This window comes from Tachysurus fulvidraco, chromosome 15 (genome assembly GCF_022655615.1).
Source record: "Tachysurus fulvidraco isolate hzauxx_2018 chromosome 15, HZAU_PFXX_2.0, whole genome shotgun sequence".
NCBI lineage: Eukaryota > Metazoa > Chordata > Actinopteri > Siluriformes > Bagridae > Tachysurus > Tachysurus fulvidraco.
This window is the reverse complement of record NC_062532.1, coordinates 12,819,873-12,834,661: the sequence shown is the minus strand read 5'-3', so window position 1 is coordinate 12,834,661 and position 14,789 is coordinate 12,819,873. Positions and strand designations below refer to the sequence as shown.

Sequence of the window (14,789 nt, the reverse complement as noted above, 5' to 3'; positions counted from 1 at the left end):
TGAATGATTTTAATGACCCCAATTGATTAGGATAGTTAAATTTAATCTTTTCACTACATTTATTTGTTTTTGAAAATGAAAGGCAAATCAATCAATGATATCTCTAAACAGATGCAACATCAGTGATTATATAACTCATATGTGTCTATTTGGTTTAATTACACACATTTTATATTACACAAGGTGTCTCAAATATCTCAATACACAGGGGAAATTATTTCATACTTCATTTATATTATAATTTACATTTCTTCAGCCTACATTTGGTGTGCAATTACATCCAACATCGGATATGTTAACACAAGTTCAACATGAGTGTCAGAAATAACTTCATGTGTGTTTACAAAGAAATGGCAATCTTTATAAAACTGCTGATAGATCTACTTTGCTTTATGGGATAAATCTAAAAAGTGTGTCTTTTGTTTTCCATTATATATCCTTTTTTGTGAATGTCCCACTACATAATAAGTCTTGTTGCTACAAGCAGGACTCAGACAGAAAGTGCTGTCTTCAGTGGTAATTCTGCCTTCTCTGAATCCCTTTATGACTGGGGTCCTTTGTAATCGGGATCCTCTGTGAATAGACTAGACCTAGCAGAAAATGATATACAAATGTGTCTGAGATAGAGAAAGCTCAGACACTGCTGAATTGGCCTATTCTCTGGGGCTTGGTGGTCTGAAGTCATGGTTTTGGGAAGCTGGCTAAACAGATGTGAACAACTCTGGATCCAAGACTATAGATCCTGTCAGTGGGCCCCTCCCAGATAAGGAACAATTAATTGACTTTATTCTATTCCTTTTCTTCCCGCTCCACACTTCTACTTGGCTGAGCAGGATTCACAAATTGCTGTCTTGGGCCTTTCTGGTGACTAAATAGCTGCCAATGAAAGTGTAAATGACTTCAGAGTGAATGCATATTTCACAATAGCACCATCGCCTCAAGTCTCTGACCAACATAATGATCATTGTCATCACGGCTGTCAGCCAGGAGGCTCAGGGTCCCCATGAATGTAGAAGAGAATTCAGAGAAGGAGAACAGATTATCTACTCTGTTTTATTTCTTTCTGATTGCTCTCTGCATTGGAGATTATCCAATTTGACAAAGTTAATCCTGGACCTCAATGTTTTCAGTATAAACCAAAGGAAAGTAATACTTTTATACCCTAATCTGTTATCAACTGTTTCATTTTTTTTTTTATCTTAACTGGAGTTCAATACAATTATTAAGATAATTAGAGAATGATTAAGCCTCACTCCTTTCTGTAATGAGTTAGGAAGTTTGTTGATACATTTACAACAATAGAAATTGTTTTTTTACATCCAGATCCATAGTTTCTTATACAAATCTGTCTCTACTAGTAATATATTGTGGGATATGCCTTGAAACAAAAAATAATAATCACTGTTATGCTGTATGCACATTTTACTGAATAGACCTGTCCCCTTAGAGGGAACATGTATTCATAATCATCACAAAATTATCTGAGATTTATACTATGATGTAACATTTGTATTGTGATGGATGTGGTCTGTTCCAGGAAGAGGGCTTGTGGAATACTCTGATGATTACAGAAATGATGTAAATCTTATTATGTGATCTTCAAAATCGCTAAGTCACAAACCAATTGAGCAACAATGGGACATTTTTGTCTAACCCGTTAGACAGTTCATCTCATCATCTCCACCATCATTAAAACTGAGAGAATATCCTCTGAAAGAATGGTGATCATTGCTCTAGAGGTATGTAAGATGTATGTCAAGGCTCACCATTTTGTTTAGATCCTCTATGTTGGTTTTTCCTTTACTTGTCCTTCTCTTTTACATGGCTTGTTTTTAATTAACTTTGTCATCAATTTGATTTTTTTTCTTTTGAAAAATACATGCTTAATTATAATGTAATGTATAAGACATTATGTCCGAAAATCTGTTGTCTGTAAATCTCTACAGTAAAATATATACTCAAATATGGGTGCAAAAATTTACTGTCATTATTTGTTAAAGGCGTCTACACACATTTGTTTCAAAACATTCATGAAATATATTAACAACATCTAATTTCTGCCAATTACTGATTTTCTTGGCATGAATCTTCTAGCACATCTGTATGCATCTGTCAGGCAGGCTAAGGAAATGAATGCTTTATTTAGTTTGTGTCCATCCACTATTGTTCTACTCAGCCTTGGGCATTTGGTTCCAGTCTGAGCCCCATCTGCTAGACTTCCCACAGCGGGGGCAGTTTAGTGGTGGAACGAGCCAGGGATCTCAGGGGAGCGCAATGCCCCTGGCTTGGAAGACCGATGGGAGTTCACTCTATACGCTGGCTAATTAGTTTAGAGCACCGCCTGCCAAGCTTTCCCATGTGGGCCACTGCTGTGCTGCTGCACAATGTGAAACAGCATGATAGCCATCCACTCAGTCCATCTTTTCACTGCACTTACTCCACAGAGGAAGCAGGAACCATACACAAAAGCTAAATCTGATACTGGCTCTCTCCTCTCTGAACAAAATACCTCCTTTCCTCTTCATTCTTGGTTTCTAATCAAGTTTTGCTGCAACTTAACTGACGGAATCCTTTTTCTTTCAATTCATAAGGTAATGAGGAGCAGAACCCAGCCTCAACTGGAGCAAAATGCATGTCAGCTTTATTGATCACACCTGACTCATGGTAAGGAGTAATTCATGGTAATTATTCATGGTAATTCAGCTACCACTTTTAATCCATCAATAAAATTCTTTAATGTCATTAAGAAAATTGATCACAATTGTCCACACACTCGCCTTTATCTCATTGCAGATAAAATCTGGAGAAAGTATTTTAAAGATTTATAATGTTAGAGCTATAATCAAATAACTTAAACATTTAAACGTTAACGTTTGATTATTCCCGGCAGATGAACATTTATTTATTTTTCTTATTTGTTTGTTTGTTTAAATTACTGCATGAGTAAAATTTGAGAGAAACACATCTAGATTTTAATAATGACCTTAAATTTTTACTAAAGCATTTAAACCAAATTTAAAATGGAATGGTATACCTTGATATGAATACTGGAGGAACCCATTTGTATATAAGAAAGGATAAAGCTCCATATAGTCATCATATACCTGCCTGGCTAAACACCATTGAATTGTTTGAATTGTTAGACACATTGAATAATATATGGGAATTTTTCAAATGTACAAATTTACTCTTGCATCTCATTTGAAAAATAAAAATAAAAATAATAATAATAATAAACAGTGCAAGAAAATATAATTGTTTTTCGAAATGCAACAAAATGCACACCTTTGAGCTTCAAATAAATCCCATTAAATAATAAATGAATTTTTTAATTGTTATTTATTTTTTTATTCAGAAATGTGCCAGAAACATCACATCTCAAAAGAGAACAAAGCAAAAATGAAGTGAAAAAATAACCGAATGAATTTAATTCTGCTTTCACTTTGTTCTACTTCTGGCTTTTCTTAAATGCCACTACAGAGGTGAGCTGGTGGCTGGAGGTTTGAACTGATGGGGCAACATGTGAGTCTGTTCTTATGATTTAACAAGCACTTATTAATGTGAGGGCTTTTCTCAAGTTTTAAGACTATTTTCATATTATTTGAATAGTCAAACCTTGTGCTTGAAATTGAAATCTTGCCACTACAACTCACACAGTGCTGTCCAGCTGAGCCTTTATTGACATTTGTTGATTCAAGATATTTAGCTTGAAAGCCAAAAATTCTAATATTTGCAGCAAAGAACACCAGACGTGGTGTTATCATGTCTAATACACTGTTCAAACATGTTTTAACAACTCAGCAGGAGATGAAAGAGTCAAGCTACAATTTCTGAAACTGATATTCCATGGTGTTGGATTTACCACTTCGTCCATGCTACTGCCTTATCTAACTGGTTCTTAGCAACTCCTCAGCTGTCGTTTTGAAACCTGTGTGGTCTCAGCAGCTGCAGTAAAATTTGTGTCTTGCTGTCCAGTCTGGGTCTCTGCTGATCATTTGGTCAGTTTGTAAACACCTGAAAGGCATTTTGTAAAATTAATGCATCTCTCAGACGTTTTCATTTACTTAAAAGAGAATGATAATTTTCAATGAAGGAACTACATCTATCCATCCATCCATCCATGTTCTGTACCTCTTATCCTAAAAATGGTCACTGGGAATCTGGAGCTGAGCCCATGAACTCTGGCAATGAGGGCAGCCTATCACACACACACACACACACACACACACACACACACACACACACACACACACACACACACACACACACACACACACACACACACACACACACACACACACACACACACACAAGGAATGTGTGAGTCAAATGTGCTAACCACTAAAAATGTCCTCCACTTAAAATATTAAGCAGTAAAATACCACGTTCTTCCTTATTACTGATCATTCAAATTGCAGAGAATAATGAATTAAAAACATTAGTCAGAATTTAATATAAATAACACCACAGAATGGTTTGTAAGGGTTTGGAAGGAATTCTACTTGGAACTTTCCCTGATACAAAAACAAAAACATGGCTGTAAGAAACATATTTCTTTTCATGGTTATAGTTAAAAGGTTTTACTTAAATGTGTGTATTTTAACTTTAAAGTATTAGATGAATTATAAAATGAGGTTAAGAATAGCTTCTAATATATAATCTATATACTTGTTGAATGTTGATCATGATTTTACAAGTGTACTCTTATGAAAAAGACAGAGATAATCACGTGACGTAGATAAGTGGAAAGATTTATTACATATACTGCAAAAAAAAAAAACACAATAAAAAATAGAATACATCTGAATATGACTATGAAATGATAAAGACCATCTATAGCACAATCAATTCAAGATACCGCCAGCATGATTACGGTGGAGTTACAGTGATGGGAAGAATAAGAGACAGTATAGAATATATTATGTACATAAGGTATCATTAGGTCTAAGGAAATCTTTGATCCTTGAGGTTCTGCTTTTTAAATTATGCACATAGAGTTTAGTAGTAGTTAAATGCCATAAATATGAAATGGAAATTTGATGTTCTTGTTCTCTCAAGGCTTGTTTTTACTTCTATATAAATTAGCTTAAGCTTTATTTGAAATTCCTACTGAAAAACAGGGTGATTTGCTGTTGACATGTTTATCAGATTTATAAAGAAATTTCAATCCCAATTATATAGTCAGTGATTCTTCAGCAAGGTAATGAACTGAAAATTCAAATGTGGCATACATTTAAAAAAGAAAAAAGAAAAAAAATAACCAACCCAAGCCGGTCTCCAAGCATTATATACAGTACCATTAAACTGAACAATGAGCAATGAAAAGACTCACACTGCATAGTAGATATGTAGATTGTACATTACTGCTGAAGCTGTTAAAAAGAATTATGTGCAACAGTTTAAAAGTCATATGAAGATCATGTTTGAAACTTTGAACTTTTATTTTAAAAAAAATTACATGTAATTTGTTTTTGTGTGTATATGTCAAGTGTCACACCACGTTAATCAAAATATTTTAAATTTGAGAAATACTCAAAATTCTGACCTATTCTACTGTATTATATTATATTCTGTTGCCTATATTAGGTACTATTTTGTATTATTATGAAGTACCAAAACTGACTGATTAAACACTTAGAAACGACAGAGTGGAAGAACTAGTGACATAATTTACATAGATTTTTTTTTTGTCAGGTTACTTCAGTATCACTCTAATCTTCTCGTCCCCCAGCATCAACCTAGAAAAGTATAAAAGCAACATGCAATATGAACAAATCTAGAGTATCGTAAGACATTTGTTAATATTTATAATAATATATATAATAATTTTAAAATAAATATAATTTACTGTAGCTGCATATTTACCGAATGAGAGTAGCAGTGAGCACTGCACCAGCTATGGGTCCAATCCAGTAGATCCAGTGATATGTCCAGTAATTTGCTACTGCTGCTGGTCCGAAAGCACGTGCTGGGTTCATGCATGCTCCAGAGACTGCTCCTCTAAATGATAAACAATATGTACACTGTGTACAGCATATTAAATCATTCGTATTAGGTCACAGCACAGGCAATCAGCAAATCTGTCACATCTTTCTATCCATCATCAAGTTTTCAATTTTTACTAAAGGGGGTCTGATTTCTTTTCCATACTGTATCTCCATATCATATTATATTTGGACAGCTGAAAAGAGTCAAAAGATCCCAGAATAGCAATAAAACCCAACAAATTCAGTTTTTCTATAGATTTGTTCTCATTGGCCACCTTAATGAGAGCAAGTAGAGCACTGAGCTGAACAATATTTGAAGCTATAAAGACAAATAAATTTAGTTTGTATTGGCCAAAATGAAGAAATAAAAAAGAAATGTACAGAGGGAAGTGCATACCAAAAGGTCAGACAGTGTGAGCTGGCACTCTTAGGTTATGGGTAATTGGTTACTGCGCTCTTACATGTTGGGAGAGATTAACCATATGACCCACGGTAATTGATGTGATAGAAACTGGGAAAGATGAAAACACAGATGGTGTATTGAACATATGAAGGCTGTGTGAGTAAGAGTATTTATTCAGGTGGCAGTGGGGGGGCTTATTCTAACGTCACAAGAAATTTGAGCTTGCTCACTTTTGCCTCAGCTCAACTAATATACATTGTTGAGCATTTGAAACAATAGCAGGAGGCAATACTGATTCACATTGTTTTGTCTTTCTTAGAAAGAGACTAAAAAGATATAAATTAACTACAATGCACAGGGCTGATCATTTCTTAGCATAAAGCTGTCGGTATAATAAGGACTTATATCCTTTCAACTTTAAGCATTTATTCTGGCTAAAGCAAGTGCAACTGCTGCCGCTCCAGATGTTGAAATCAGTGTGCCTCTGAACACTGTACACCTTTATCTAGAGAAAAAAATGATGTGTGGAACAATTTACACTGGAAAGCTGCCCATCTTCTACTTGGATGACAGTAAAGTGTGAAATTTATTTTAGGTAGAATTTCAGCAAATGATGTAAACAGATAACATTCATTAAGCCCTTTATACTGGCCAAAGTAGTCATGGATTCAATCATATCACATGAAAGCTGAGAAATTGGCTGGAAATACAGCCTGGGCTTCCTGAATACATTGCATCCTGAACACATTAATTTACACAGAAGAGCAATTTATCGTAGCCAGTCCACCTACATGCATGTATTTTGAGAGGTGGAAGGAAACCAGTGAACCCTGAGGAAACCGACAAAGTTTTCCTTTATTACAAAATATTAAAACAAAATATTAAAGTGTTACATTGTGGCTTGAGCACATGATCAAACTGGAGACATTCTACTGTAAAGCTGCTTAGTCACAATATCTACAGTTAAACACACTAATTAAATAAAATGTGTAAAATAAGCAACATTTTACACAAATTAAGTAAGAACAATAATATGCAAGCTGCACGGGTAGGATACCTCGGCCCATGTAGAAGCCTTGAGCATTAGGTTTAGTGTTCTTTAACGGTGCCCTAATTATACCCTGACTGCTCACTTGCTGTGAGGCTTTGTGTTAATGAGGCTGGAAACAATGAGGAAGACTCACAGTTCATTATAAGTTTAATGGATCCAGCTGCTGTTTTTGTCTGGAGAGAGTTATTTAGTCATATGTTTATGTCTAAATAGCCTTCATTACTCCTTGAATTACTTTCTAAGATTTTTAATGGTTCTTAAATATAATTCTAGGTTCTAAACTTATTTTAAAGTGTGATAGGGAAGTTCTCAAACCCTATTTAAACTTACTCATGCCAGGCATCTTCAGTATCAGGATTACTGTATATCTGGATAATGATTATTCACATGAAAATAAAAATGTGAAATGACACTAGATGTATTATAGATGCATTTTACGTCATAAAGAGTACACAAAATGCCTCTGAATCACATCTAAAAAAACATAAGCAATAAAAAAAAGAGTTGGTGCAATTAAAAACATTATAAAAAATAATTTAAAAAAAGATAATAATGATTTTTCAACAAAGCAAACAATGTATTCATAAAAAAGTTGTGAGACTAGAAGTTGGTAGAAATGGAAACACAGGTTTAGGTGACTGGAGACTGCATGGAGAGTTCATGTGTTTAAGGATATAATACTGGTGGTTAAGGATACAGTACGAGATGCATAAACTGGCCTTGCGGGTTCAAGCACTCCAGCCCTGAGTACACATAACTGACATGACATATTTGAAAAGCAGTCCAAATAATCAGAAGTGCAGATATTTTGGATGAAGAAAGACATCTGTGGCAGATTTGGCAGAAATTCTGCATGCTACTATAGAGAAACCTTTCCTTATTGTTTTACAACTATAGTAAAACAATATTAGAGCTACTAAAACCACTTATGCAAGTAAGAATGCAAGTTGAGGTTAAGTTCTGGTACATTAGCAGCAAATTACTGTGTAAGGTCTGGCAAAATAAAACATTATGGCATCCCCTTATACTTTCATAGCTGTGCTTTGAGTCACGTTTTCCAACCAACAAAAACTGAGCTATCAACAAATGTGTAGGTCAGAGGAGATATAGGAGCTGCCAAAAGGAACAGACACAAGAACAAATATCCGACAAGGTGAGTCCTGTATTTCCTCCTGACTGCAATCACAATTTACTTTTAATTTCCTTACTGCCAAAAGTCACACCAAGAAGGATAATCATAGGTTATGTAACAAACCTTCAGACTGTCAGATAATAAAATACAGGAAATAAAAAGGAAAATCTTGAGGAACATCTGTTTTTAATATCAGTCTGATTAAAAATTAATGAATCAAATTAAAGTCTAGTGTATGTTATCATGCCATACTCACCCTGCTAAGATATCGGCAGCAACTGTCAATCCAATACAGAATGGAGCTAGTAAGGTACGTGTCTTGCCATTCACCGCTCCCATGCACACTGACATAGTCAGGAACAGTGACATTACCATCTCAGCTATAACAGCAGGTTCAACCTGTGCTCGCTCTTGGACTGTGTTAAATGCACCACCAGATGCATTGTAGTAATTGTGTGCTAGTGAGATACTCTAAGAAACAGAAGAGAATATTACATCTTCATAAATGTATCTTAGATGTATATAATAGTCATTGAGTCATTAATTTGCTTTTAGACAATCTGTGCAACACCACTCAGTTTCCTGTATTCCTGATAATGTCAAGCAGCGTGAGTATAAGAAACGAACAAATACAGATAAGCAAAGTTGGTCTAAGATAAATAACGTGCATGGAGATACACTGGATATTTAACAGATTTTAAACATTCTAGCTCAGTGAATAATATGCGACTTACTTTAGCCAGACCTGCTCCAATGAGTCCACCACACAGTTGTGCCATAATATACGGTATCAACAGAATAACATTAAGACCCCCAATCAGGTAAACAGATACAGAGACAGCGGGGTTGAAGTGACCTCCACTGCAGGAACAAAGTTGTGTCAATGCACATAGCTGAATTCCTGTACGTTCATTTTAAAATCTAGCAGGTTAACAGAATATCATGTTTTACTGTCTGTGGATATCATAAAAATACATGTGATGAATGATGCATAAAAAAAGTGTTAGTTTTTATAAGTATGTTGATTTTGTTGTAGAATTGCATTGAACAAATTTGTCATAAATAAATTCAAAAAGAGTAAATAGTGTAAATTAATTGTTGCAGGAAAAAAGTGAAGTCGCTGTATACGGTAGTCGGTGAATACCTGATCTCCCCAAACAGTGCAATGACGATGCTCAGTGCGAGGCCATGTGCTAGAGCTGGCTGCAGACTCCCAGTGTCCTGTGGATTCTCTATGACAGACATGCAGCCAGTGAAGATGAAAAGCGTGGAGCCCACCAGTTCAGCCACACAGGGCTGGATATAGGGCTGAAAAACATTGACAATACGATGGATTGCCGTCTCCTCCACTACTGGCTCTACATCGAACACGCTAACTGAGGTACACAGGTCTGTGTCTGAGTTGTTTTTTGATTGGCGTGTGCTCATGCTGGCAGTTGATGGATGGAGCTGGCAGTACAGTTAAGCAGGGTGATATTGGGCTGATAAACATAAGAAAGAAGGAGGAGAGAAGAAACATGGGAGGTACAAAGTGGGATGTGGAAGAACTAATACCTAATATTGACTTTTATGCCAAATGTGTTGCACAGTTGTTTCATGAATGTCTTATGAACAGTTGTGAAAATGTTACATGGGTAAAACAATGGAAAGAAAATGATGCACGAATAGAGCTTTCTGTTTAAGTGAGTAAATTTAAGTGGGTTAATCGTTAACTATGAAAAGGAAATAATGTAAATTACTTTCATTTAAAGAATTAAAAACTTAAAACTAAAATATTAGATCAATAGACTTCAGCTTTAGTTGGCCATTTGACAGGTTATTGCTGCATTTATTTATTTATTTATTTATTTATTTATCAATCAGACATGAGTGTGATGATAATAATGGACGAAAGATAATTAGTGAGCAGTGGAATTTATCAAAAATGGTTGCACCATTCTTCTTTTTAATCTTTTGTTTGAACTGTTTGAAAATGCTGTTTTCTGAAATAATATTAGTTTCAGTGTGTGAACTTTACATATCTAAACGTGTATGTGCTTTTGTGAGACTCTGACCATTTGTTATCATTAGACCTTTGATAAAATACAGTGTAAAGTACAGTGACCATTTGGTACACGAATGTGCATTAATCAAGAACAAACAAACTAGTGGATGTATAGGCGTTTTTTTCTGTTGGTCATGTGTTGGGAAATATTTGATTTTCTGCACTCAAGTTGTTGAAAAGATCATAAGATAAGGTTCAGTATACTAGATGAATAGAAAATATGACTGAGACTGTATTTGCAGATCGGATTTGCACTGAGATGTTAGTTTCACCCAAATTTCAAGAAACTCTCTGTCTGTCTATAACAGTACAATGACAAATAATTCTGAAGTGTATCTTTCTTTCCACAATTTGAAAAGGCACAGACCGTATTTATGCCACAGAACTTTGCACAGCTAATTTTCACACTTGACCCATTCCTTGGGCAGAAGAATTGTCAAGGGAGACACAACATTCTCCACCCAAAAACTTAAAGGATGCACATGGTCACCATTGATAATCAAATAGGCGTGAAGTTTTGACACAAGGCAGGTTGGGTCACTGGATTCATGCTGTTGGCACCAAATTCTCTTCCCTCATCTGTGTGGGTCTTTGGAAATCAAGATTCATCAGACCAGGGTACATTTTTTATAGTCTGTGTCCACTGTAGCCTCAGCTTTCTTTGGCTGAAAGAAGTGGAAGTGTTCTTCTGCTGTTGTAGACTCAAGGTTCAACATTCTGAGATGCTTTTCTGCTCACCAAAATTGTACAGAGTGGTTACCTGAGTTACTGTAGCCTTTCTGTCAGTTTGAACCAGTCTAGCCATTGTTGTTGATCTCTCTCATCAACTAGATATTTCCATCTGCAGAGCTGTTGTTCACTGAATGCTTTTTCACCATTGCACTCTTCTGAGAAAACTCTAGAGACTATAATTTGTGAAAATCCCAGGAGATCAGCAATTATACTAATACTCAAATGAGCCCCTCTGGATCCCACAGCCAGGCCACAGTCAAAATCACTCAGTCGCTGAAATCACAATTTGTCCTCATTCTAAAGGTTGATGTGTACATTAACTGAAGCTGCAGACTCGTATCTGCATAATTTTACTGACACACAAGTGACTTATTAGATAAGTGCAAAAATAAGCAGGTTTATAGGTGTTCCTAATAAAGTGGATGTTGAGTGAATCCCACCAATACAATATGTTTATTTTTAAGCAAATGAGTAAGTGCTTTTGAAATACTAATTACTACTAAGCTTTTAAATATATATAACACAGCAAATCAATTGTAGAAGGTGGGTTTTCACCTTTTTCCAGTGCAATTATTGCTGCTGTCTGGTATAAAGTATTATTACATTTCCAATACTGACCACCAGGTGGGAGCAGACTACATTTTTATGACAGTTTAGAGACTTTTTTTTTTTTTTACCCCGTGGGCCCTTTTTCTAGGCAACTATTCAAACCCTCAAACCACTCAATCCCCCCCCCCCCCCCGCACAATTTTTTTTTAAAATTAAGTACTGAAATATCACTCATAGTATTATGGCTAATATATATAATATATATACACATTATTTATGGACATTGATTTGTTTTTCAGTAATTAATGTTTGGCTTAAACATATTTCATTCCACTGACCAATAAAATAATCTAATACAAGAACTCAATAACAAACTCAATAATGAATGCAACTTCATTTGTTATATTCAGTGCTGTAACAAATAAAAGATCATGGCATAGACTATGCATTTATGTTTGAACATAGAAAAAAAGCACACTCTGTAAAGCAGCAAGTGTCACTGTATGCTACAGATATTTTGGGGGAAATGTTTTTAATTAAATGTGTAAAGCATAAATAAACGTACAATTTTAAATATAAAATGACATGTTATGCTAAAATTGTTTGAAGGGAAAAAGCATGAAAATGTTGGTATTAAATTACACAGATAGAGTACAATTTTATTTTCAACTCTCTGTGCATAAAGAAACCTAAGAGACATGTGGGTAGCACTTGATCTTTGTTATTTTCTGCAAAGCTACTTATGTTGTGCAAGTAGAGCAAGAACAATTTACTGCAGTAGACTTGGTGTTCCACATCCCTGTACAACCGGTGTTTGATAATTCCTCAGCTAAATCAGTTGTATTAGCCACTGAGGAAATCTTATCCTGAAACAACCAGTGGGGCTGCAGGTTTTAGTCAGAGTCAAATAGAGGCCATGCCTTCTAGTTAGTTACATGAAGCAACCGGGTCTCTGTTTTGGTTGAAATGAAAACCTATAACCACCAACTATTTTAGATTTTGGATCTTTGGAAAGATCTCTGGTTGAAAGATATGCTTCTGGATATCTAATACTGGATTCTGGTGGAGCTCCATCTTGAACATTTAAAAGAAATTCCATACCATGACTCAGATTATCTACATCTTGTGTGTGCAGATAGGCCATGACTACATTTTACTTTTATATCTTTAAATAATGTAATATGATGCACAGATCTGAATGATTTTACATATCGATTTGACTGAATTTTTTATATACGTTTTTAACTTTGTAGCCTACGGTCACTGACGCTGGAGATGAAACTAGAAAAACTGGTGACTGAAGTGCTGTTTAACACGTTCTTTGTTTTTGTTTTTTGTTCATCTGCTTTTAACCATGTTAATAAGTTAATTTATTGCTTTGCTCTACTAAATATTCAGGGTTTATTCCAGTACTAGGAAATTTGTGGGTTTTTTTAGTGGTTTTAGAACAATTGAGAGGAAGAAAAATCACAATGGCACATAGACTATTCAGATTTCATACCAGGCAGAAACTGGCTTGAGATCTACATTGCATGCACAAACCATTATTTTATTTCCTCTCTCAAAGAGGTGTCCATGATTTAAAAAAAAAAATCTAACAATTTTAGAATTTCAATTAAATTAAATTTTATTTGTATAGCGTATTTGTAATAATAGACATTGACTCATAGCAGCTTTAAAGAACACAAGTACAAAAAGTTTAATGTTATACAAAGATTAATATTATACAAATGTTCAAGATTACTATTAGATTTAAATGTGTTTGAATTTATACCCAGTGGGCAAACCTGCGGTGACTGTGCCAAGGAAAAACTGACACAAAAATGAACCTCATCCTCATTTGGATGACACTGGAGGGTGTGATTATAAATTGTTATAAACACCAGAGAGTGTTATTATGAATAATGATCTTTCTAAAGTCATACTGTATACAGTATGACAATTGTGTACTGATTAGGAGGTTGTTGTCCTCAAAGACAACAACCTCCTAGTTGGCAACTCCTCTTTAAATGCCCAAATTCCCATGAAGTGGAACACAACTGGAGCTTGTACATCTCTAGATGCCTCAGGATTCTGACAGGGTTGGTCTCTTCTGACCAACTGTCTTTGATTATAGTCCTTGATATGAATAAGTTCAATCCAAATCTCAGTAAAACAAAAACAAACAGGTCTTTACATAATCTAAAGTTCAATCAGTGGAAAGTTTAGAAATAAAAACTCTAATATAATATCAGAATGGATGGATTTAGTAGCAGGCTATGAATCTTAGGCCACTTCCAAAACAGCATACCACAGCTCTAAACAGTACGTATAGATAGATAGATAGATAGATAGATAGATAGATAGATAGATAGATAGATAGATAGATAGATAGATAGATAGATAAATAAAAACCCAGAAAAGAACTACGCCCCTTTTGGTAGTACGCAGACTTTCTGAACTTGCACCTTTCTGCCAGGGACCTGCAATCACGTTGCGAAAATACCGGAGCGCATAAAAAAGAAATGCTCTGATTACAGACGCACCGAGATGCTGCAAAATCACAGAAATGTTCACCAGTAATGTTGCAGGTCGGTCAAAATGACCAGTACTAACACGCATCTGCAGCATGGCTTGCCTAATAAGTTACCTGGACAACTCCAATACTGCCCAATACTGATCTTTACTGCCCTTATACTGCCCTATACTGCTCTCATACTGCCGCTCCGGAAGCGTCAGATCATGAAGTCCTGCTGTTTTTGTGCAAACCACAGCGAAAGAACTCAGGCTGAAATGTGAAGTTTAGGATTTTAGAAAACTGCAAATCATCCTTTTTTTTTCTTTTTTTAACGCAAATCATTTCCCCTTTTAATTTGGAGCTCTTAAAAACGTTTTTGTTTTATTTTTTTGTA

General features: G+C 35.2%; 1 protein-coding gene across 1 annotated transcript; it reads right to left on the bottom strand.

Annotated features, from left to right (window-relative positions):
- Nucleotides 1-4,849: 4,849 nt before the first annotated feature.
- LOC113639646 (aquaporin-8-like) lies at nucleotides 4,850-10,034 on the bottom strand. The gene is made up of 5 exons (XM_027141665.2): nucleotides 9,718-10,034; nucleotides 9,308-9,434; nucleotides 8,830-9,044; nucleotides 5,866-6,000; nucleotides 4,850-5,738 (listed from the first exon to the last, which is right to left on the bottom strand). Exons 1-5 carry the CDS (start codon nucleotides 9,999-10,001, stop codon nucleotides 5,696-5,698), a joined length of 804 nt encoding a protein of 267 aa, XP_026997466.2. The 5' UTR covers nucleotides 10,002-10,034; the 3' UTR covers nucleotides 4,850-5,695.
- Nucleotides 10,035-14,789: the final 4,755 nt, after the last annotated feature.